The sequence below is a fragment of the Saccostrea cucullata genome, unplaced genomic scaffold, assembly GCF_032062105.1.
Source record: "Saccostrea cucullata isolate Sc308-1 unplaced genomic scaffold, CSIRO_AGI_Scuc_v1 ctg276, whole genome shotgun sequence".
NCBI classification, from domain to species: Eukaryota; Metazoa; Mollusca; class Bivalvia; order Ostreida; family Ostreidae; genus Saccostrea; species Saccostrea cuccullata.
Genome location: NW_026930478.1, coordinates 303,778 through 330,000, shown reverse-complemented (window position 1 = coordinate 330,000; position 26,223 = coordinate 303,778). Strand labels below are relative to the sequence as shown.

At 34.7% G+C, this 26,223-nt stretch overlaps 2 protein-coding genes across 2 annotated transcripts in view; both read right to left on the bottom strand.

Annotated features, from left to right (window-relative positions):
• Nucleotides 1-3,800, bottom strand: part of LOC134228736 (heat shock 70 kDa protein 12A-like) — a 5,477-nt gene extending 1,677 nt beyond the window's left edge. Inside the window, exons 1-3 of the mRNA XM_062710437.1 lie at nt 3,642-3,800; nt 2,279-2,608; nt 357-575 (exon numbers count right to left, since the gene is read on the bottom strand). Of these exons, the coding sequence (XP_062566421.1) occupies nt 357-575; nt 2,279-2,602 (543 nt within the window). The 5' untranslated portion in view covers nt 2,603-2,608; nt 3,642-3,800. The remainder of the gene's footprint in view (nt 1-356; nt 576-2,278; nt 2,609-3,641) is intronic.
• A 9,426-nt stretch (nt 3,801-13,226) lies between these two features.
• Nucleotides 13,227-26,223, bottom strand: part of LOC134228733 (signal transducer and activator of transcription 5A-like) — a 30,268-nt gene continuing 17,271 nt past the window's right edge. The window contains 16 exon segments of the mRNA XM_062710425.1: nt 13,227-15,468; nt 15,653-15,772; nt 16,592-16,661; nt 17,438-17,593; nt 17,960-18,093; nt 18,297-18,391; nt 18,897-18,955; nt 19,067-19,202; nt 19,581-19,673; nt 22,649-22,735; nt 23,156-23,197; nt 23,567-23,702; nt 23,996-24,130; nt 24,290-24,451; nt 25,134-25,288; nt 25,855-26,012. Coding sequence (XP_062566409.1) covers nt 15,237-15,468; nt 15,653-15,772; nt 16,592-16,661; nt 17,438-17,593; nt 17,960-18,093; nt 18,297-18,391; nt 18,897-18,955; nt 19,067-19,202; nt 19,581-19,673; nt 22,649-22,735; nt 23,156-23,197; nt 23,567-23,702; nt 23,996-24,130; nt 24,290-24,451; nt 25,134-25,288; nt 25,855-26,012 — 1,970 coding nt within the window. The 3' untranslated portion in view covers nt 13,227-15,236.

The following is a 26,223-nucleotide window of genomic DNA, read 5'->3' as shown; positions in this document are numbered from 1 at the left end:
CAAATTTTTGCGACGCCTTATGTTGAGGAAGTATAGAACTAGTAGTAATTCAGTAATTTTAAGCGAGAAAAAGTTGACAGATGTTATTGTTCAATGCAATAATATTAGCTGCAGAACTACATGTAGCGTATATATTTAGTCGTTGACCATTATGGTCAATGACTAATACCGTATTTATAAAACCATAACACTACAGTTCTGCAGCTACAATTATATAGCCCTTTCCCTTTCCCCCTTTTTCCCGGGGGGAGGGGGGGCTCTCCAAAAGTAATCAGATTTAAAAGAATCAAAAAATTGCGAATAAATTGATTTACTGTTACTTTTGAGTACTTAGGATTAGATACTCCTCAGTGTACCTCTTGTGCTGCCTTTCGCATGAAAAATTTTGCAGGATCATCCCAGATTGCAGGAACGGTTAGAACCCATGCTATGTCCTCCTTCTTTACTATCTTCCCTCTGTTTTCCAGTGAATCTATCAAGTGATCTTTTAAAAATTTTATAGCATGAGAGAACACCTTCACAGCAGGGAGTTCCCGGCCTCTAATGTCGGGCACCTTGGTATCTAGGGTCAATTTCTGAAAAAAAAATTCCGAAAAAAATATATTACTTTTGGATTCATACCCTGTTTAGTTAAGGACAGTGCTTAGTATTAAAACTATAACAAGCAAATTCAAAGAATAATTGTGGTCACCCGCTTTCAGTGTTTTTGTGGGTGAAATGTCATTTTTTATGACATAATATGTCAAATATGAATGCCCTATCATATGTCATTTAGAAAATATCACTGAAGTTGATTTTTTAATAAAATCAATCGTGACGGTCAAGGGGTCAGAAATCATAGCATGCTCGGAAATATCTTGTCACAGGTAATGCACATGTCAAATATGAAAACCCTAACTCTTCTCAATATAAGGAACAAGATGTGTTTGTGAAACATTGATGACCCCGTATGGCAACATAGCAAAGATAACACTTTTCTTAAATGCAAATTAAATATATTATTACCCAAAGTAGGGTTTTCTCACAAGAAATTCAATTGTGAAATATGAAATCCCTAGCACCATCTGTTCAAAAGTTATGGCCAAGGATAAATTTTTAAAAGTAGGTCAAACTCCAAGGTCAAGGTCATTCTTGATATCCAATGAAAGGTCCTGTCACAGGAATTAAATATGTGAAATATGAAAGCCTTAGCCCTAACCCTTCAAAAAAAAGTTAAGGTCAAGATTTGTTTTTTTTTTTCAAATACATGTAGGTTAAATCAAATGGTCAAGGTCAATGGGTCAAAGTTCTTGGTATCCAATGTAAGGTCTTCTCACAAGGATTACATATGTGAAGTATGAAAGCCTGAGTTCTTACCATTCAAAAGTTATGGCCAAGGTGAAAGTTTTTTTTATAAGTACGGAAATCTCCAAGGTCAAGGTCAAAAGGTCAGAGTTGTTGGTATCAAATGAAAGGTCTTGCCAAAAAAAAATACATATGTGAAATATGACAGTCCTAGTATCTACTGTTCAAAAGTTATGACTAAAGTAAAAGTTTGGAATTTTTGTGGAAAAGTGGGTCAAACTCCAAGGTCAAAGGTCAAATTTGGTGGTACCCAAAGAAAGGTCTTGTCACAAGGAATACACATATGAAATATGAAAGTCATAGCTCGACTTCATCAAAAGTTATGGGCAAGGTTAACGTTTTTGTGACGGACGGACAGCTAGACAGACGGACAGACAGACAGATGAATGAGATTTAATGTCCCCTCACTTTCACGAAAGCGGGGGACAATAAAGGTTGACAAAACGATCACAAGTTGGAACATTTTAGAATTTAGTTTCACAGTCATTCTAGCTGTTCCAAGCATAGGCGCTTGGTTACAGGATGGTGTATTTTGTGTATTATGTGTTTTTCTATGTGTGCCTGAATACCCTCATTAAAATAAAAATAAAAATTCGCCGAAATTAGCACGTTTTAAAAAATGTCATATTTACTGTATATAAAAAGAACTCTTTTTATATACAGTAAATATGACATTTTTTAAAACGTGCTAATTTCGGCGAATTTTTATTTTTATTTCAATGAGGGTATTCAGGCACACATAGAAAAACACATAATACACAAAATACACCATCCATGATCCTGTAACCAAACGCCTATAGTTCCAAGGGAATTACATTTAGGAATAAATTTTTTATTTGTTATTTTGTTTCATTTCTAGTTCGCACCATATGATACTTTTTTTTGTTATATGCAATATATATTTATTTCTGGACCGTATCATATGGTTACTTACATTTTTTCTGACTTTATCATAGAGCAGCATTTTAAATCTGCGGAAGTAGAAATATTCTTCGTGTTCTTCTTCTTCCGCCAGTTCTACATATCTAGCCTCTGCATCGAAACCAAATTCCACCAAGTTCCCACTATTGTCCAGCAATACGGTGGTCGGGGTCTTAAATGAAATGAGGCCGCCATCAGGGGCGTTCCAGTGAGGGGCAAACGTTTTGGGTGGGTCCTTATCCAAGTCATCCCTCATGGCAAAAGCATACCCAGAAAAAGTAGTGCCAAAGTCTATGGCTGCTACCACCAGCTTGGTCTCTGGTGTGGCCACAGCCATTTTGTTCTGAAAAAGCGTTGTCAACTACTTAAATCAGTTTTCACCCTCAAGTAAAAGATCCTACAGTACTGTAAACCAACTTTTTTCGCTACGACTTTATTTCGCGATTTCCCGGGGGTAAGCTATAGTTCGCGACAATTAATTTTCGCGACCAAGCCCTTTTTTTTTTTTTAAATCTGTTGTTAATATATAGACACAGAGACTTTTTCAAAGGAGAGAATTATTCCGATGACGAGGCTCTCGCGAACCCCTAAAATTTTCAAAATTAACGTAAATCACAGTTTTGTCTAGAAAATGTAAATATGTATACTTGGTAGACCTCATTTTTACCCTACAAAATCTCTAGAATCCAGGAGCTTCCGGGGGCCCCCACCAGGGCTTTGCCCTGGACCTAATCCGAGATTCCTCTGACTCTAACCCCCGCTTTTATATTGTGACTCCCCCGCACAAGTCACAATATAAAAGCGGGGGTTAGAGTCAGAGGAATCTCGGATTACCCTGGACCCACTGGGGGCCTCAAGGCGGCCCCCAGACCCCTTGCCTACTTTTGGCGCCCCCTCTATATTCAATTCCTGGATCCGCGCCTGGAGGTAGCAATCAAGTTAATAAGCATCACTGAGCATGATAATTTATTATACATTTCATTGTTCATAAGACTTTTAGTTCAATGAGACTTCAATGGAAAAGGGGGGGGGGGGGCAATTCTGCTCTTCTACAGTCAAACAAAAATTCAGGCCAAGAGAAGAAAAAAGGGCAACATGTCAGGACTACAGCCAAAGGCAAGAGTCGAGTGAAGGCATGAATTTTATATAGCTAACAGTTGCTATAAGTAAATATTATTACTATATGTTATTTGTATATATTAAATTAAAACGAAAGTAGAAAAAAATATTTTTGAATAGCTAAATTATGAAGAAACTTTGAATTAGAAAGTAAAAAATGCAAACTTCACAAAATTTTAGGAATTTTTTTTCTTGATTATATTCTTATCCTATTAATAATAGTCTTACAACTTTTGTTTATTTTCAGTTGAGCTTACCCTGATAAACAACAACCAAGATCACTCTAAATCCATAACCGTGTCAAAGATGTTTGATCGTGCATAACTGACATTAGGCGGGAATTATAAACTTCTAATCTTGCTTGAATTTAGCATTAAATACTAAAATCCCTTTTCTTGGGTCTCAGTACTTCTACTTCAGAAAACATAGGTGTCGGAACCTCGCCCCTTTTTTGCAAAGATAGACATGAATAGGCGCGTAGCTGCCTATACGCAAGTACGCAAGTGCGTACACATCATTTTCCAAAAAAAAAAGAAAGAGGGATAAAAGAAAAGAAGGAAAAAATGAAATAGAGAAAATTATTCGGGGAAAAAGAGGCACTACCCGTGTTTCAAATTATTTTGCGTCTTATTGTTTCGATTCAAATTTTATTCAGCATGTCTTCACATTCAAATTTAGTCCTTTTTAAAATCAATTCCAAAAACATCTTTCAACATTCTTGAGGAAAAAAATATTGTTGAACCAAAATTTTCAATTGTTAATCCGCGTAATCATGATTATCCGGAGAAATATTTGATGAAGGAAAGCGATCTAAGGGACTTTGATTTTGACTTTGAAAGTTACAAATGTCTAAGAAGACTATAAAAGACTTTTAATTTCTGTAGAGGTAATGAATAAATGTCGTTGAATGTTGTTAAACAATCTAAATTATGGTGAACAAAATAAATAATAATATAGCTTCTTTTACTGATGTTACCAATTTAAAGAATTATATAAATGAAGCATTCTCGAATCCTTTCAGCTATCAAATATAAAGGTAATCAAAAGACAACAACACCCCCGTTTATATTTTGAAATATTTAAACTCCAATGATAACGATATTGAAATTGCCACTCTGTTTTATCTTGATACACTTGGAAAATTTTTTCCAATACCAATATATGCGTAAATTGATTTGATAAATTATCGTTCTTTTCCCGAAGTATCAATGGAAGGTATAACTTAGCTAAGTGTTTGCTCGAGAAAAGTGATATTATCGTGATTTCTTTTGCGAGAAAATGACTGAAACATTTCGTAAAATCCAGGAGCTTCCGGGGGCTTCGCCCCCTGGGACCCACCGGGGCTTCGCCCTGGACCCACTGGGGGCCTCAAGGCGGCCCCCAGACCCCCGACCGTTTTCTGCGTACACTTCATTTCCATGCTGGCTACGCGCCTGATGATATAGCCATTGAACACTGATGCCTATAGGTTTAGTCCCTCCCTCTTTCAACAGGAACATGTTGCAGTGTAGTCAAAGAAGGGTAAGTGGTGGTTCGAAAAACAAAATAGTACTGAAAGAAGTTTGATTCTACACCACCCCCCCCCCCCCCCCCCGAAATAGGATTTTCGCGTTTGGATAATTTACTAATTTCTTTTTTTTTTTTTTGGTTGTTAATCTTTTTTTCAGGTTTGATTTTTTTCTCGTTCAATTAGCCTCCAGACGCCAAAAAAATAGGAGAGAAGTAGTAAATCATTTTTTCAGAAATTATGGAATCCGGATAGGACCATGCAGTTCACTAAATCGCACCATCGAGCATCGACTTAAGTGTCGATGGCGCGTTATGCGATGATGCAATAACGACAAATCGATAGTGCGATGACGATGAAGTGATGGTGCGATAGCGCGATGACGATGGCACGACAATGGTGGCACAATGTAGCAATAGTGAATACCGCTTCATCGTGTACCAGCGCACCAACGTGCCATCGCTCCATCGTGCTATATTGCACCATATCGTCATCGCATTGTCGCACCATCATCGCACTATCGCACCATAGCTTTATCATTATCGCACATCGCTTCATCGCACTGCATTATCGCATCATCGCATGTCGACCTTAACTTCGATGATGCGATAGTGAATTGCATGGCCCTATCCGGATTCCATAATATATGCCGATTTCAGGGGATAGCAAACTTGCATAGGCGTTGGAGGCAAATTGAAAGGGGGGGGGGGCTAAACCAACAAAAAAAGGTAAATCCCAATTTTCAATGCTTATATTATGTATATATTTGCAAAAAAGTGCCTAGTCCCCCCACCCCCGGTTCCGACGCCTATGAACTTTAAAAATTGATTGCAGTTGCATCTTAAAAATGTTAATTTTATATATCATGGAAATGATTTTTACTTTATTAATAAATGTTTAAAATATAAGTTTTTTTTGAATTTGTTGATAGTTTGAGTCGATTTAAAGTCGATAAAAGTTCATAAAGCGATCCTAATTCATCATCAAAATTTATTACACGCTTAGTGTGGACTTTCAGTAAGGCGTGGCATTCTCGACGTTACCTAATTAGCTTCTGAAATTTACACAGCTTCCCTTCACTGTTGAAATATACATATGATAGAAATGCGGCCGAATGTCAACTGGTGTAGTAAATAGCCAATTAAAAGTTCTCTCACGGCACAGAGGTGGGGCATAAGTCGTCTGATCGTTATCAACAACAATTTTAAGTTCCTATGTTATCAATTTCGTAACCAATGAGAATCTACTAGTATTCTCCACTACGTAGCGCCGAGAAAGTCACGCATACTGAAAGTCCAAAGATAGGGTAAAATACTCATACTTTGAAATGTCACACATATTACACAATACATTCATTCTGTTAATTTCAAAAGTCAGGCGGTAGCCAGGAGTACGTTTGTACGCACAAACGTCCACAGCATCTTCCAAAAAAAAAAAAAAAAAAAACATGGAGAGAGAGAGAGAGAATATTGTAAAGCTTACTCATCATTTTTGCAAAATATTAGTAAACAATTTTAAAAATAAAAAAATGCTAAGACACTATTTCGAATTAATGATAAAAAAATAAATCAAAATCAACACAATAAGTTTTAAGGAAAAAGAGCTAAGTTCACGAAGTGCAAAAATCCGCCTAGTCATCAAAATAAATTAAACTTTCTCACATTATACTCTAAGATTAGTATGTTGTAAAACATTTTATTTTTTAAGGATATCTTTTCTGGTTTTCTTTTTATAGCCGTTTCAATTTAGCATTGTTTTCTTAATCAATGCTGTCACGTCATTACATTGACGTTATGCTTCAACATCGTAACGTTGACGTTCTGAGAGTGTATAAAAATAACACATTACGTTAATGAAATAAAAATCACCAATACAGGCTATTCTTAAAAATTTTAGAAAAATATTTCTATGATTTTTATAAGAAGTTTAAAAAAATGGACTGTTTTTATTTTATTTTATTTATTTGTACTTCAAAGAAATGTGAACTATTTGTTATATACATGTGTATAACGGTTGACTGGAAAAATCGTGGATACATGTAACGCCTTTTAATGAAAATAAGAGACAGATTTAGCTTAACACCAACACAAAATTTCAATCTATCATATTTAAATAGAACTGATTTTTTGTAGTAAAATGTATACTACACTGTATAGTAGCCATGGAAACAGATTTTTATATTTATAAATGCGTTATTATATGGTCCTACGGCAAACAAAAATGGAGATTTTGTCAGAGAATAGACAATTGTTCTTTCGTAACGAAACAATAATTTAAAGCTAAAAACATGTTTTGTGAAAAATGAATATTTTTTAAATTAATTTATCATATCTATTATATTGTTCTATAAAGAATTTGCTACACTTCCTTAATTTATAGCATTTCCTGATCATTTGATATGTACACAGTTCTTACATGTACATGTAATACATGAAAAAGTTGTGACGTTTGACGGCAATCTTACGCACACAGAGTGGCCTATTTAAGAAAGAATCAACACTATAGACCTTTTTTAAGCAAAGTTGCTGCAAGTCATCAAATCGGTCGCAAAATTAGATTTTTAAAAGAAAGAGTCCAAACGAAAACACAAGATTTCCAAAGTATTTGAATTTCAAAAGTTTAAAAACAAGATAAACACCATCCTCTAGCGAAGATGGATAAATGGATATGGCACGTAAACCAATTAATTAATGTTAATAACTTACTAGTAATTGAAATAAAATCCAATAATTAAAGATAAAAATGTTATATATATACTCAAAATAAAATTTTGAAAATGTCGGAAATGAAATTAAAAAAATGCTGGAAATGCTATGCGGATTCCAGAAATGAAATGCAGAGGCTGATATCATGTATCTTTTTCATGTGACAATGCCGATGTTCTATCAAAATACATGTACGCGTAGTGAAAAAAATGTCATTTGACTTGTAATTCACCTAGTTTAAAAAAATAACTTCTTTTAAAAAAAGGACAATACATGAGATAGTTTGGCACTGTAATTCATATCCAGAAACTTAATACTTTTTTTTTCTTGGGGATCGAGCAGTTCATGCAACAACTAAACTTTGATGAAATCCTAAATTTATTAAATGAATATCTGACTGAAGAGAAATGAAAAACAAACTGAAACCTCGATCATATATAACCACAATAAAGACAAAGTATATAACAACTATTTAAAAAATAAATTTATGACTTTTATGTTTTATCAATAAAGAATTATTTCATCAAGGCAATGACTAAATAACACCTCATAATGCACATTCTACGATAATAACTTGAATCATGACCATTATGATTTCTGCTGACTATGGTGCACATTGTGAGGACGGACAGCATTATAACAAAATAAATGCAAAGTGTAGAAAAATATTATTGCATCAATTACAGCTCCAGCATTAATGTCAAGCGACATATTACAATACCATACCCCCCCCCCCCCCCCGCCCCCGGATACTATGTTGAATGCATTAGAGACAAACGCTTTATCTTTGAGGTTATACTCTATACAGACATTCTTTCAAGAAAAAAAGTATGATAGACATGTAAAATTACCAGTTAAATCCATTAATAATAATAATACATTTTAAAATATACGAATTGCAATGGCCAATCGCGAGTCACTAAACATGATGACAGTCGTTCTTAATGTTATTTTATCATACAGAATTTTCAAAAAATGAAAGGTGCGATTTAATTAATTTTTTTTACTATATATACATAATACTAGTAGTTTCTTTATTTGCGTATACATTACACCTGCTTTGTCATTTGTCACACACCAATAAGGATCCGAACACACCCCCAATAGAGTCTACCCTTGTTTTTTGTTTTCGTTAGAAGACCCCCCCCCCTCTCTTCCTCTCTCTTAGCTTCTCATTTTTTTGTCCAGGTTATATACCTCCCTTATGAATCTATATGCACTACTGTATGAAGTTGAACAGGTTACAGAGAGACTCTGTGACTCAAAGCTAAAAGAGAAAGCAAGTAACCTCCCTTTGACTTTTTTTTTCGTGTGGCATGAAGGCAATGCTGACTTACCTGCAACCATAAAGAGCTGTCACTATCTCGGTAAATGTAGTAAGTTATCCGTTTATACAATGTATTAATAAGTCTAATAAAGGCAAAACTTACACGCGATCCAAAATCAGTAAAAATATTTTCTCAAATTGTTTATTTCAATATTTGATTTTTCAACTCGAATTTTCTAGGTTCTGTCACCATAAGCCTACATATATATTATAAAGTCTCAGATCGGAAAAATATTTTTGCAAATAAATATTTTAAAATTAATCGGTCTTCTTGAAATACCAACAACAATATTTGAAATGCATGATGGTATGGGCCTATGGCTTTGTATACGTAATCTGACGCAGCCCAACTTAATCATTTTTTTAAATTTATTTATGACAATTGTTATGCCAGTGAGTCGATGCAAACTTCAGAACAAATACAATTTGTATTTTAATTTGTTAGACGGGTAAAACAATAATCTTCAGTTTATATATACATCCTGGAAGTTGCATCCGATGTAACTTTTTATGTTGAAAATACCGCGGTCACGCAGGAGAAAATAAAGTTTCTCGGGTGATCTCCCCTTGATTACATAGTGACCATGGAGACGAGGAAACGGGATCGGGAGATAAAACATATGTAAACATTGTATGTAAAATAAAATTTTTGAAATAAGATAAGAAAGAAAGAGTATCCAATTTTTTAGAAAAGTGAAATGATAAGTGAATTAAACGTAGACCTGTGGCAGCTGCTTTACTAAAAAGTCTTTGGTTAGGAATGAGGCACGACAAGTCGACATTATTGCATCTTTATTATGGGCGTTGGGGCTAATTGGAAAGGGGGGGGGGGCTAAACAAACAAAAAAGGAAGGTAAATCCTAATTTTCAATGCCTGTATAATGTCTATTTTTGCAAAAAAAGTGGAGGGGGGCTAAGCACCCCCCCTAGCCCTCCGATTCCGACGCAGGCCTATGTTTATGCAGTAGTGCTTTTAGGGACTTCGTAATTTTTTGTACTATAACACGAATTTTCCTATTATAAATTGAACATTTGCATTTAAAAACTTATTAACATTTACAAAAGCAAAAAGAATCTTTTTTCCTTTTCAATTAAAGTTGGTAAACCCCATTATTTTAACTGTGGAGGTCGGTGCTAAGAGATTTGAAACGAACGAAAAGTATAAATTTCGATGTGGCCACACCCTTCGAACAAAATAAAAATACGCTCTATTTGTTCATTTTTTAATTTTCGTTTTAATAGTAACAATTTTATTTTGTTCAAAGGGTGTGGCCACAGCAAAAATTTGAACCAAAGACGAAAAAATGCTTTATTTTGATAAAAAGTGGGAAAGTACACGTGTTTCGACGTTTTCTGTACAAATATGACGTCATCAAATTAAAATTTTGACGTAAACTATTCAAGTTTGAAAATCTAAGGATATTATTTCCACCAACAATTTTCTTCTTCTCCTCACTTTAATTTTCCTAAAATCATTAGGCCGATTTAGCACATTCGTGGATTTAGCTCTTTGATAGTATAAACCTCACTGAAATCAAAAGATTTTCCCGGAGTTTGGTTTAGTATTGAATGAGTTTTTTCATTCTTAAAGATTTTCTCTATTGTAAATTTCACACAATAAATCCCATTCGGCTCCCTTAAAACAGACAATTATTTTATTTAATGCCAAAAATTTCAATTTCTATTACTGGAAATTAACTACCAACCGTAATGCTTAACTTCTGTAACGATAACCCCCCCCCCCCCCCCCCAAAAAAAATAACCTAATATCGGATTCATGCGAGAATACAAAAATCATAATTCAGCTTCATATATGAACATCAAAAAAACTCAGTTTAACCTTAAAAAAATAAGAATAAGGCCTGTTCAAGTATTGACTTCCGTAACAATACCTAAAAAAAACAATAGAATATTTTACATGTTTTGTTTTTTTTTTTTTGCAGAAAGTTAAAGATACCCGATTTGTGAATATTTATGAACACTCATTTTGAAATATATACAATGTACATAGGTACTGTGCAAGAAAATGAGTTGAAAAGAATTCTTCTGTCTTTGTTACATTTCCAATCTTTAGAGGTGTATTTTTAACATCATACGTATTTTGTCGAGCTTCAAAAGACTTAAATTGTTTTAGTGGGTTTTCAAACAACGCTATTGGAATATCCTTTTTCATTTTTGAGTGTTTGTCCGCATTTTGTACACGGAAAGAACCGACCTCAAATGTGGTTGCGTAACAAACTGAAAAATTGAAAGAAAAATGCTATCAGAAGGGTCAAATAAACACATTGAATTCACCCACTGGCCTCCACCAGGGCTTCTCCCTGGACCCACTGGAGGCCTTAAGCCCCCCCCCCCCCCGCCTATTCAGGCGTCCACATTAAAAATACCCTGGCTACGCCCCTGAAAGTGCAGTATTAGTAGTACTCATTTGCTTTGAGAATAAATATTTTGTTTTTCTTTAGACCCAACTATTAAAACCGTCACAAATGCCCCCGCTATGGTAAATTTTGACTTTTTGACACCAACGAAGTACGCGGCGTCTTGAAGATTATGCTTCAAAATACATGTACATAAAAATACTAGTAATTATGTTAAATATGGAAGAAAGATTTATTCTAGAAACATCGCTTACTTGAAATTCAAAGATTACTTTCTATAACTTTAGAGTGAAATTTTTCAAAGATCGTCTTTCAATGCGTAATACTATTTGAAATTCTAGTCAACCAATATAGGTTCGATCTACCCTAACTATATAGGAACACAGATACGTTCGTTGGCTGATTCAGCAAAAGCTCTACCAAGTCCAAGTATCTTTTATTTCCTTCAAAACTATCCCAGTCTAGTAATCAGGAAGCGGTGTAAATCTGACATAGATTCTCAGAAAGAGCTAATATCCTTAATTAGAAAATTCAAACCCTGACAATATATTGACAGATAGGTTGATGTTACAGGGATTTCAAGAATCTTATCATTGGATCTCTTTTGGTTGATATTTTTCATTCCAACTGTAAGGATTTTGTTTTCATGCTAAATTTAACTACAGGATGCTCCTTCTGCTTTATCAATACATACGGCAAATATGTCCGACAACTGGGGATTCTTACTCATCCTAGGCACCCTGACCCTATCTTTGGAATTTCCAGGGGCCCATATTTTATGCTCTGTTCTCAGATTTGTAGATTTTTCTTTACATTGACCGCTGTTTTATCTATCTTGGTAGTTTTTTGTAGATCGTCTTCGACAATCTGGAATTCCCATGAGTACCAAATGCGCTCCATTTCAGCAGACCTATTTTTGTGTTCCATATGAAGCAGAATTGATTCAAAATCTTTTCTATGAATAGAAAGTCTTTTGCTGTTGTCTTCAATTCAACATTGACATTTTAAGCAATCTTTAAAATGATGTTTACCTGTACTTTCCTGACTTAAGGTAAAATTATTGGGCTGGTAAGTAGGTAAGAAAATCTTTTTTCCAGAAAATTCAATATATTTGTTGATGGGACAAGAGGAATTAAAAGAAAAAATATCGTATCCTCGTATCCTGGTATGTAAAAAAAGTTTTGAGTTGGCCACTCTTGATCATATTGCTTCAATTGACTTTTGAGTATGTTTATTATCTTCATATTTCACACCACCTTTTTAATTGGGTATGTAATGGAATAATCGACAAGCAATGATAGATCTAGATCAAGACTACATTATATCAATACTCTGGACATAAATGGTCACTGAAAGCATACCCTTATAGTTAGAGCACTGGCAATAATAAGAATTTTTCAGATGCAGCTTTTATTTCTATTTATCAAAGTTATTTAACATGAATTTATATGCACATGTACAAGCTAAATAAGTTTCAGTGGAGTTCCCTAAAGGCCTAAGGGCCACAATACTTACCTGAGTCATGGCTTCTTTGTAGTTTAATCAAATACAAGACAGGAACTCTGAACATTTAAGGTTTATGGTTGACCCGCCATATTCTTATTTACCATTTCTTAATTATATGTCCTTGATAAATGTGAAAAAAGGTTTGCAGATAGAAATAGAGACTGGCATGGGACAAGCCAAACAGAATCTCCCACTTTAGCCTTTCGTTCAGGTAAGCTGATAACATAATCAAAACAATACATAATGACATAAATTGTATATGATCATAAATACTAGTAAGTTTGATATATGAACCTTTATTATGGTTAAACAACTTTAAAAATCGCTCTCCTAAACACATTTTACTTAGATTGGACAATTTTTGCGAGATTTTTTAAAGCATTCTTTTTCAGTATATGAAAACATAATTAATTTTCCAATGCACGAATACAGTGATTTTAATAGACTATGTACATAAATATATGGCACAGATATTTGTATCAAATCTAACTACCCTAAACATTTAAAAAACAGCAAAAATAAACTCTGTCTCCTTGACCTTCTTTTTTCTAAAATTGTAAGCTCTGCCCCAGTGAGTGCTATAAGGGGCACTACTATTCTATTACTCTTCTGGAAACTTAGGTCAATAATCTCTATGCCAGAAGTACAATTACCTTAATACAAAAACTTCACAAAACTATTAAACTAATCCTTAAATAATAAATACTACTTTCTTAAAACATTTGCTAATAATCAATGATTTTTTTTAACTTATCATAGAGTGTTACAGTGTATTAAACTTTGTTTAAAATTTACATTATACAAAATTGTAATTTGTTGTTAAAAAAAATTAATATGGCTATTGGTATATACATGTAGCTCAAAATGGGGTAAAAAAGCTAAATGTATTGGATAGAGAAAATGATAATGAACTTATTTATGGTTGAAAACCAAATTACATCATTAAAGATTCAATTTTCATGAAGTAATATAAAGAAAAAGTGATGTCAAAACACATTAAAAATACACAATGTTATTTCATAAGATAAGAATTAACGTGCCCTATCATCACTGCCAAAAAAAAGATTTACAAAGGAATATAGTTAATTACCAAAACGATCAATTTTCATAGTATATAAAGAAATTCATATTTGTAAGCATCACAACGCTAAGCAAATGAAAATATCTTAAATGCTCCAAATACGAAAATACAATAGGTACAATATAAATTTAACAGTTCAATATGCTGGCGACAGTTAACATCAAAACTAGCTAATAAAAACAGCATATCTGGCAAGCAGTGTTTGAAAGAAAGCAGAAACAATATCACTGTCAATATATATACAGGTTTAAAATGATTAACTTCAGGTAAAGGTAATTAATCAATGTCTATATATATAAATGATGCAATCTTACAGACAGGTAAGATACCTCAGTGAAGTAAGGAATTGTTCTCTTTGGAATTTTGTTTTTTGCATTATTATGATATCATAAAATGCTCAAAATAGCCTAAAGTTTCCTTTATCACTGCATATATAAACTGTACAAAAATACATTTATACAAAATCAGAAGTAAACATACCTAACAGCCAAAACAATTGTAACAAGCATATTCATAGAAGCCTCATATAAAATCTGACACATATAAAACTTAAAACATATGTAGTTATGCGATTCCAATCAGAGCAAAGCACTTTTTGATGAAGTTTCAAACACAAAACATCTCAGATATTAACACATTATTAATCAATGTTTCTAAATAATTTTTGTTCAAACAATTTTTGATTGATGCTCAAAGTATTATTTTTCAACATTACTGTGCACAAGAAAAAGTGGCTTATAAAAAGGTTCACACTTTAACGTACCAGTGATGCAAAATACGGTATGTACTTTTGAACTGCTACAATTATAAATAGTTTAAAGGAGTGCTATTGTCCAAATTTTAAATAAACCTTACATGCATGTACAACTTGTTGTTTGAATAGCTTTTTATACTGGGCTGTGACAAAAAAAAATTATCAACAATAAAACACTGCAATCAATTATCAGTTGATTATTTCATAAAAAAACTAAAGTACAGCACATATTAACATTACTGATAAAATCTAATACACAGTAATTCACATAACTATGCATCTCGATGATATCATTCTTATATTAAAACTCTAATAATGAAGAGATATGTGAAAACAAAAGCAGTATAGATTTATTGCTTCAACAAAAGCTGTATAATATTGTCATATATGTGATTTCATTGGATAACCCATGTAAACTTAACACTTCCATAGCACTGTTATGTTATCAACTTAGGGGAGTTGGGGAAGGGGGGGGCTCATTCTTATGATACATTTTATCTGGGTATTCCGTCAGGGCCCCCATTCACTCAGTACAATGTCTTAGCTGTATATTTCTTTGGAGAAGTCACACATTCCGGTGACATGACCGTGCACTCAGTTGGGGGAACCATTCATGGTGCTCATATTGCCGTTGATGCCATTCTCGTTCACACTGGGGGTGTTGTAATTCTGAGCTGAGAAAATGGCTGCCGACTCCAGGAGCCTGGTGAAGTTGATATCAGTAAAGTCTTGATCATTCAACTCAAACACATTGTCTGCATTATAGTCCATTCCTGACCCGGGCAGCTCCTGTAGCTCATACTGGTCCAGATCCATCAGTGTTGTCCTGAAAGTCATGTAGAAAATAAGCATTGATTTCAATCATTATCACACATGCAGATCTAAACAGATATAGGGTACACATGTCATGGGAACTATGATGTGTAGAGATACAGTGGATAGTTATATAATCTGTAGTGGGACTGGTCTGTGAACCAGACTGATTTTTGATGAACTTTGCCCAGTCTTACCCATCAGCCGTGGTGCTGCAGACATTGTTCTGTGGAGACAGGCATGAGGCTATGGAGTCTGTGTCATCTTGGGGCTGGGGGGTCAGGGGGTTCTCTGGGGACATGGAAAATCCATTCATACTGCAACAGAAAAATGGCCATAAAACAATAACATCATTGAAGCGTCAGACTTCCCCTCGGGAGACATGCTCTAGAGTAAGACTTCCCCCCTGGAGGTTGATTTGGAGCTGACTGTCAATGTTTGATTAGCTGTTGTTCTGTAAACGTCCAACACTTTTGTTTTAGGACAATATTTAAGAAAACAACTCTTAGAATTCTTGAAATGAAATATTATACAGTAAAACTGTGTTAAAGCAAAGTCCTGGGGACATGTGAATTTAATTTGCTATATCCATAATTTGTCAACTCGGTATTATGAATTCATATAACTGTAAATAGCAAATTTGTAATATGCACATTTTCCTTCAAGTATTTTTATGTTAGAAAAGCAATTATTACAAAACATACCTTGGATAACTAAGGTTTTATTATGAACTGAATTTTATATAGAAATACTTAATGAAGATAAAGTTTATTCAATTTGTCAAATCTGTCAAATTTTCATATCAATGATCATTCGTTATAAAAGATGTTAACTTTATCATATTTAACCTCTACGGGACTCAAAATCATAACTGTAAAATTGTATAAAGAATTGTTAACAATTTTGCCGAGAACCCTGTAAAACTTTGACGTGAGTTTTTCTGTATCCTTACTTCATACCTTATGGCTTAGATATGTACCCTGTACTCTTATATAGTTAGACAACAGAGCAGTTCTTGTGTATCAGTAACTATAACTTAAAACATAAAATCCATATCCTCCTTTCCCTGTCATACCACATTTACTTCTATACTACCCATCGACACTTCAAACGAGCCTTCAGTAAATTTCACTTACTCTGTTGTGTCAGGCACCATTCTCAGGTTATGTGGGATATAACCATCAGTACCAATACCAGGATGGTGTGCTACAAAAAGCAAATATATATATCATTATAACAGTAACTTGATCCGAAGGGTCGTATCACTTTAGTTGACAAACCTTGGCGCGGATTTCAGATCCAACGAGACGCGAAGCGTCGAGTTTGATCTGTATGATCCGCGTGTAACCAGACATGATACGGCCCTTCGGATCACGTTACTGTTATAATAATAAATTTATTATATACCCCCTTATAACTAGCAAAATATAGCAAAATTAAACTTTAGAGATCAATTGTATGATATTTATCCATAAAAGGAAGCATAATAACAAGGGACTTTTTAATGTGCAAGAAAAATAACGTCATGTTTCTGCACACTACGTCATCAGTTTCAGAGAGTGGTGATATGGATTCAGAAAACCACAGTGTGGTGATTCGGAAACGTCACGTGATTGCGTAAATTCAACAGTAAAATTGAGTGATACACATTAGGTATATAATAAATACTATAGTAGTCAGGATAACTGTTCAGCATATATTATTTTTTGGACCAAGAACACATCATTACAGGTCATATCAATTAACAGGATTTTGTAGTAAAGTAAATAATCCTTGTCAAATCCGGACACCACTGCTTCCAAAGATATCAGCCAGTTTAAACAACATTAATCATCAGACAACATTTAAAACTACTGAGTTTACTTCAAGGGACTTAAAATTCATATCGTTTTACACAAGATTTTTAAGTAAAGTTTAACTTGTCACAGACTCTCTACTGAACAGTAGAATACAGACACATGTCTGTCTGTCTGTACACTTACTTGTTTGTGTCATGAATCGGCTAAATGCCACCTGTTTGGGGATATCTGGATACAATGTCAACAGCTGTGGCAGGTCATTAATTCTCTCGGCTAATCCCCGGATTTGGAAATCCTTACCGCTGAATGGCTGCAAGTTCCAGATTTGTTTTTTACCTGCTTTTAATAAAAAAGAAATGTCGTAAAAATAACAAAAAAATATGTTTTCAGGGCTATACCACAAGATTAGGAACAATGTCCTATAGAGTTAAACCTCAAAATTTATGAGAAAGATGACAAATAGCTCAAACAAATGGGATCTACTGTGAATTCACTAATTTTCGTGGGGGGTTTCATTTTTTGTTGTTTTCGAGGTAAGGAGAGACCCACAAATATTTGACCACCATGAAATGTAACATTTCATTTGCATTACTGCTAAACATTTTCCAACCAGTAAATCAAATTCCCACAAACCAATATTTTTCCACCTTAAAAATTTGACCCCACAAATATCAGTGATTTAATAGATCATAGTATATATCTCACCGTTTTTCTCAGCTAGCCAAGCAATGGTGATTCCACCAATGAAGTTGTCGCTGAATCGTAGGAGAAAAGTTCCCACGTTACATTTCTCCAGAAGTCGCTGAGAATCCAGTTTGCTGATGAATCCATTAATATATCTATACAAAAGTACAAGGCATTTTTATCAAGTTAGTAGAATTTTCCCCTAAAATTTACTGAAATGGAAAATCCCTCATTTGATCAAAGACATCTCTCATTTGTCAAAAATTTGTAAATACAACTGTACAATGTATACAAAATTATCATGAAATTCTAAATCAGCCAGATGATGAAAACCATTTAAAGTAAGAATCCTCCTTACCCCTCCTTCCAGGGACCCCTCATGTGTTCCTTGGTGAGCTTCATGGCCTGATAGAACCACTCCCAGAAGGTGTAATTCCTGGACTGCAGTGGGTCCTACAAAACACCCCCCAAGTTGATTACTGATAATAAGCCTTCCTTACAGAACAGACATTGGATGGAGCAGTTCATACGAGAGGAAACTTGAGTATATCCAGAGAGAAGTGCACCCCCACACATCTGGGTAATCTCTCACATGACCACCTCATCCCCCCCCCCCCCATTTATCCTGGGATCAAATCTGGTTTCATTACCCTTCTCAAAGAGATTATTATCTTTCTACATTTGTAAACCGTATGCTCATTAATTAGGTAAAATTAGTTTAAACAACCCATCCTGCTCAAAAAATAAAAGCTGTTTAATGACTTTAGACTAAGATTTCCACTTTTGAGAAAAAAAACATGCAACCTTTGAACTTCGAAAATAAATTTCTCACAGATTAAATTAAATGAAAATTAAAAGTTTTATTATTTCAAAAAGAAAATTTACACAAATATACTTACATTCATTGAAAGCATTTTCATGAAATTTTCTGACCAAAGTATAATTTTATAGAACTTACTCTGTTAAATGCACTCCAAGTGACCATCTTCTGAGAGAAGTTGTCATCAATTGACCCACCTTAATTAACAATAATGTTTAATTATTACAAGTAGTTCCAATATACAGGTATATCCATTACAGTAACAGTCATTTCTATCTTATACTGTAGTGTCTATACAGTCCACTCACCAAACAGCTTGGTGGCCAGGTACTGTTTGTTTTCTACAGTGAGTCCTCTCTCGGCCATGGATTTGAACTTGGTGTCCAGTAACTTGACTAGATCTGGCCAGGGCACCTGGTCCGGGACCGTGAAGGGCATCCTCCCCTACAGAAATAAATCAAGTGGGTCCTGAAGAAAACTTCTAACAATCTTTGGAAGTTAGTTCCAGAAGAATGCTAAAGAATTACATGCATAACATTCCCTGATGAAATTTAATATAAAAAATATATGATAGAAGCTTATTCTGTCTGAATGTGAGAAATTACCTGCTATTATAGCTATTAGAGTGAGTGCAGAACCATAAAGGAAGAAACAGAGAATATGTACATATATCCTCATGAACTTAAAAAATTGTCACACATCCCATGGATAAATTCATTCATTTTATTAGAACATGAAAAAACTACCCAGGTATCAAGGGAATTATTTCCCCAATCCAGTTTAAACTAAGCTGTTTTACTTTATAATGAAAGCAATACCTACTGATTCACTAAACTGGTTATCCCATAAAACTGTGGCTACAGCATTGCACTCTTGGTTTCCATGAACGGTCACAACTACAGGCAGAGAGATTGTCTACAAAATAAAAGTCAAATTCAAAACTAGGACCAGATATTCTAAATCATTCTAAAATGTTGCCTTGTAAATAATCTCTGGATTTGTGAGATATGTACAATGATTTTCTTTCAAAAAACTTTGACAAACTTAAATAAATTGTAAAAAAGATTTTTTTTTTTTTTTTATCTGAAGCCGACTGTAAAATGAGAAAATGAAAGAACAAGAGGCCAAGGGGCCACAGTGAGCACATCGCTCACTTACTCCAGGCGCTCCAAACTAGAATCTACACTACCTGAGGATGATTCCATATAAATATCACTAATCATAGCTTTGAAGTACTTGAAAAGTAGATTTTAAAAGGTTTCCCTATATATCCCTATGTAAAACTTGGAAATGATTTGAACAAACTTGAATCTACACTACCTGAGGATGATTCCACATGAGTTTCATCTTTCCTAGCCCAGTGGTTCTGGAGAAGAAGATTTTTAAAGATTTTTCCTATATATTCCTATGTAAAACTTGGGTTGGCCATTTTGGCCCCACCCTTGCCCCGGGGGTCATGATTTGAATATGCACACTCCTAGGATGATTCCACATGAGTGTGGTTCTGGAGAAGAAGATTTCTAAAGATTTTTCCTATATATTCCTATGTAAAACTTGGGTTGGCAAAGCCCTGGGGGTTGACAAACTTGAAATTCTGTGCAGCGGTTTATGAAGATTTTTAAAGATTTTTCCTATATATTCCTATGTAAAACTGCGCTGACAAAATGTTCATCTTTCTATATTCAATATATTCCTATGGTATGGCCAAATATCTAAGTTGAAAAGTTTTTAAAGTTTTTTCCTATATATTCCTATGTAAAACTTGGATCAGCCATTTTGGCCCCACCCTTGCCCCGGGGGTCATGATTTGAACAAACTTGAATCTACACTACCTGAACATGATTCCACATGAGTTTCATCTTTCCTGGCCCAGTGGTTCTGGAGAAGAAGATTTTGATTTTTCCTATATATTCCTATGTAAAACTTGGGTCGGCCATTTTGGCCCCACCCTTGCCCCGGGGGTCATGATTTGAACAAACTTGAATCTACACTACCTCAGTGATTCCACATGAGTTTCATCTTTCCTGGCCCAGTGGTCCTGGAAAGAAGATTTTTAAAGATTTTTCCTATATATTCCTATGTAGAACAAACTTGAATCGGATGCTTCCACATTTTCATCTTTCGGGCCCAGTGGTGCTGGAGAAGAAGATTTTTAAAGTGCCCTTGCCCCGGGGGTCATGATTTGAACAAATTTGAATCTACACTACCTGAAGATGATTCCACATGACAGTGGTTCTGGAGAAGAAGATTTTTAAAGATTTTTCCTATATATTCCTATGTGTCCCCACCCTTGCCCCGGGGGTCATGATTTGAACAAACTTGAATCTACACTACCTGAACATGATTCCACATGAGTTTCATCTTTCCTGGCCCAAGAAGAAGATTTTTAAAGATTTTTCCTATATATTCCTATGTAAAACTTGTGTCAGCCATTTTGGCCCCACCCTTGCCCCGGGGGTCATGATTTGAACAAATTTGAATCTACACTACCTGAAGATGATTCCACAAGTTTCATCTTTCCTGGCCCAGTGGTTCTGGAGAAGAAGATTCATTTTTCCTATATATCCTATGTAAAACTTGTATGGCAAACAATCTACACTACCTGAACATGATTCCACATGAGTTTCATCTTTCCTGGCCCAGCGGTTCTGGAGAAGAAGATTTTTTAAAAATTCCATGCAAATTCATGATTATCTCCCCTTGACGTGGCCCTTCATTTGAATCCCCTTCACCCAAGGATGCTTTGTGGCAAGTTTGGTTGAAATTGGCCGAGTGGTTCTTGAGAAGAAGTCGAAAATGTGAAAAGTTTACAGACAGACAGATGGACAGACGGAGAGACGGACGCCGGACAAAATGTGATCAGAAAAGCTCACTTGAGCCTTCGGCTCAGGTGAGCTAAAAAGTGAGCAAGCTCACTTACCCCACGCTCCCCCAAAACTCAAAGTGCTGAAAATCCCGGGAAAAAATAAAGCATTCGGAATTTTCCCGTAATATGCACATCTGCAAATTGTGTCCTAAATATCTGCAAAGTTTGACGAAATTCTGTGCAGCGGTTTATGAGGAGTTGCGCTGACAAAATGTTCATCTCTATATTCAAGGTATGGCCAAATATCTAAGTTGAAAAGTGTGGAAATTCTAAGAAAAAATAAAGGAATCGGAATTTCCCGGTAATATGCACATCTACACATTGTGTCCTAAATATCTGAAAAGTTTGACAAAATTCTGTGCAGCAGTTTATGAGGAGTTGCGCTGACAAACTGTTCATCTCTATATAAAAGGTATGGCCAAAAACCTAAGTTTTTAGTGCGGAAATTCCCGGAAAAAATAAAGGATTCGGAATTTCCTGGTAATATGCACATCTACACATTGTGTCCTAAATATCTGCAAAGTTTAATGAAATTCTGTGCAGCGGTTTATGAGGAGTTGTGCTGACAAACTGTATAAAAGGTATGGCCAAAAACCTAATTTTTTAGTGCAGAAATTCCCGGAAAAAATAAAGGAATTGGAATTTCCTGGTAATATGGACATCTACACATTGTGTCCTAAATATCTGCAAAGTTTGACGAAATTCTGTGCAGCGGTTTATGAGGAGTTGCGCTGACAAACTGTTCATCTCTATATTCAAGGTATGGCCAAATGCCTAAGTTAAAAAGTGCGGAAATTCCCGGAAAAAATAATGAAATCGAAATTTCCTGGTAATATGCATATCTACACATTGTGTCCTAAATACCTGCAAAGTTTGACGAAATTCTGTGCAGCGGTTTATGAGGAGTTGCGCTGACAAAAAATGAGGACTGACTGACTGACTGACTGACACTCTGACGGACTGGTCAAAAACATTTTACCTCACGCAACTAGTTGGTATAATGAGAGACTCGATGAACACTCACCCAAACCTCAAACTGTAGTTCATTTACTGTCATCCCTAAATGGAAGGAACTCTGGAACAAAATACAGAACTTCTCCTCTGTGACGGCCTAGAAATTAAATCAATAAAATTAGGGCGCAAACTGAGTTTTACCGGTGACGCATAAACGTTAAATCACATTAATGGTCGCAAATACCAAATTAGATGATTAGTTATTCCCATTTTAATGCAATCCATGCATTTTAAATTTAAAGATACCTTTTAGCTTGTATTCTGATTGAATTAAAAACCCAATGCATGTGTTCAATAGATTTAAGTTGGGATACAAATTTTCAGAAACATAATAAGCATATGGAGAAAAAGAAAATTCAAAGATTCTGTGAGCTGAACAGCATATACATGTAGACATAAATCACCCACCCCCTACCACATTTGCCAAAATTAAGACATTTACAGTATTCCCTGAGTTGTATTAACCTGGATCATCAGCTGTTAAATCAGATGTTAAGGAGAAAAAAAGTTCTCTTACCTCTGTCCCTCTCTTCTCTGCTCTTTTAATTGACTTCAGAATCTGTAAGCAGCAAAACAGACCAATCAGTAAAATGTATTGAACAGACCAATCAGTAAAACTGTTTTGAACAAACCAATCAGTACAACTGTACCATTGAACAGACCAGTCTGTAACTGTGTCAACTGACAAATCATTAAAAAAATTTATCTATATTAAAAAACATATCAAATATCTAAGCACTTCCTGTCTAGAAAAAATATAAACATCCAGACTTTAGTTTCATAGGTTGGACAGTTGCATGAAAGTGTAAATATCAAATTTTTTAAATGAGTGATTTTAAAAATTTTAAAGACATTTTCTGAAAAGATTTTATGAAATTTAAATACAATAAAAAAATTTCTTTCAGTTAGAAGAATGTAGTAGTCCTACCATATTCCTGAACTCGATACTGAGTTCCCCTTTCTGAGGTTGGAATTCCATCGTGCCTGAGTTGTTAAGGATCTTCCCACAGTTATTGTCAGGTCGTCTGTTGGGGCCCCTCAACAAAAGCTTGGCTTGGGCCTCACTGTAATAAAAACAAGAAGTAGATATGAATTACAGTGACCTAAGCAGCTACAAAGGACATTTCCAGAACACATCAATAATGTGCAATAGAGCTATTTTTAAAAAGAATGAAATGTACACTACAATAATTATAAAATGCTTCAAATATTTTACTATATATCATTTTCTTATTGATAAGCAAAATCTCAAACAGTCTTAAATTTCCAGAAATATCTAATTATTTTTATGATACAGCATATAATTATACAGATATCAAGTTATCAGATCAGAAGTGTCATTGAGAATTTAGCTCACCTGATAATGGAGGCGGTGACGGTCGGAGGGGTCAGGTGAATGGTCAGTTTGCCACCCACTAGAAGACGGACCCGAGCACTAAATCTGGAATCTCTCTTTAAAACTTGAGGAGGCTGGTGCTCAACAATAAATGTGCTGAAATCATAGTATAAAAATATTTATGTGCTTCTGAGAATACTATCATACCACCAAATGATATTCAAAGGGAAAGATGTTTGTTTTTTACTTAGCAGAAAGAGAGTTTTAGACATTACATTCACACCAGTTTGATGTTGAATTTTGATTTTGATATACCTTGTCACAATGGAAGACAGTATGCTGGTAATTTTGTTGTTAAGAACTGACACCTCGTCGTCTTTCCCGTTGGGCAGCTGGAGTGGAATACTGCTACAGAGTCCTTCTAGTTTAATCACCTGCTGTCTGCTCCTCCACACCAGATCCACCGTGGACTCAACCCTTACAGTGATAATCAACATGAGTTATAATCAACCAATCATTATCAACATGAGTTATAATCCACCAATATTAATCATCATCAGTTGTAATCATCAGTTATGATTATCCAATCATAATCATGATCAGTTACAATCAACCAATCATAATCATCATCAGTTATAATCAACCAATCATAATCATCATCAGTTATAATCAACCAGTCATAATCATCATCAGTTATAATCAACCCCATCATTGGTAACCCATGTGGAGGAAGCTTGCAGACTCAAAACCTGTGCTTTGCGATGATGAACACTCTAGCAATTGTGGAAAAATCCACCTTTAATGTAGTGGTTACTTTTAACAATCATAATGTCAACAGTCAAAATGTACAAAGATGTACGATGTCTTTCCAATCAGTGGATATTCCACCCTAGCAGTGCTGACTCAATCTAAACAGCAGTCAAAATAACAGTTATAATTTCTATCAAAACAATGGAAACCACACCCTAACAATGCTGACAAAATCCTAACAATCATATTAATAACAGATTTTTAAAAATCTCTTTCTAATCAGTGGATCCTTTTACCAGACAGTGGTAACTCGACCATAACAATTAGAATAATACCAGTCATAATCCATTGTAATGATTTTGTTTAAGCACAGCATTTACTGATGAAATCAATGAGAGTTGTACGTTACCATTTCTGTAAGTTATCCAGTAACTGTGGATCGAATGGGGCTCCATTTCCTGCCAGCTGCTGTTGACGTTTCCATTCTATCAACTCCTGATCAACAACTTGATGTCTCACTTCCTCAAGAGCCTCAAAATTCTTACTCAACTTCTCTGCTATTTCCTATAAACAGATACTTATACAAATACTCTCAGATACAAAACCCTTACAACTTCTCCAAAATTTCCCATAGTCACATTAACATATACTGATACAAAATTCTTATTCAACTGCTAAGCTATTTCCTATAGATACATAATGTCATAAACTGGCATATACCGTATATACTCACCTTTACGTCAGATTTTTGGGAGTTAAACTTTGGTCCAAAACTCTCTGTCTGACTTATAGACGAGTTATAAAAAGAATGGTATTAAAGAAAATAAAACATACTAAATCCCTTTAATATAACCTTGAAAAATGCAACCAATTTATAGAAGGACCGACTTATAGGCGAGTATATACGGTAACTAATTTGAAAACAATATCTCTTCTACTCTAAGAAGAAATAATTCTGACCCTGTGCTTAACATTATGGAAAAGAAACACATAAAGCTTTGTAGAATTAAGATTTTTAAATCATGTACATGTAGTTTGATAGTGTTTTGTACTGTTAATGTCTTATAAGAATTTTTTTTGCAAAATTCGCTTTAGATTACACTGAATATTTTGACTTCCTATGTACGTACCACCCTGGCATTGATAAGTGTCTGAGCTCCCTTCGCTAATACCGACTCAAAGTCCTTCTTCTGCTTCTCCAAGTTTTTTCTCATCTCTGTCACTCGCTGGATTTCCTCTGGTGACAGGGTGGCTAAGTATTTCTCCGAACAGGTCTGATTTAATCGACCTTAAAGAAAAAAAACAATTTTTTGATATTATAATATATTTCCAATAAAAAACATAGGTAATCAGAGATTACAGAGTTCACCTCAACGAATGTTGTCTTTATTAAAGTAAGGCAAAGTCACACAATTAACCAACAAAAAGTGAACATCCAAAAATGCAAAATTTATGCAAATTTGATCTGATACTTTGGAATAGACCTATATAAAAACTCC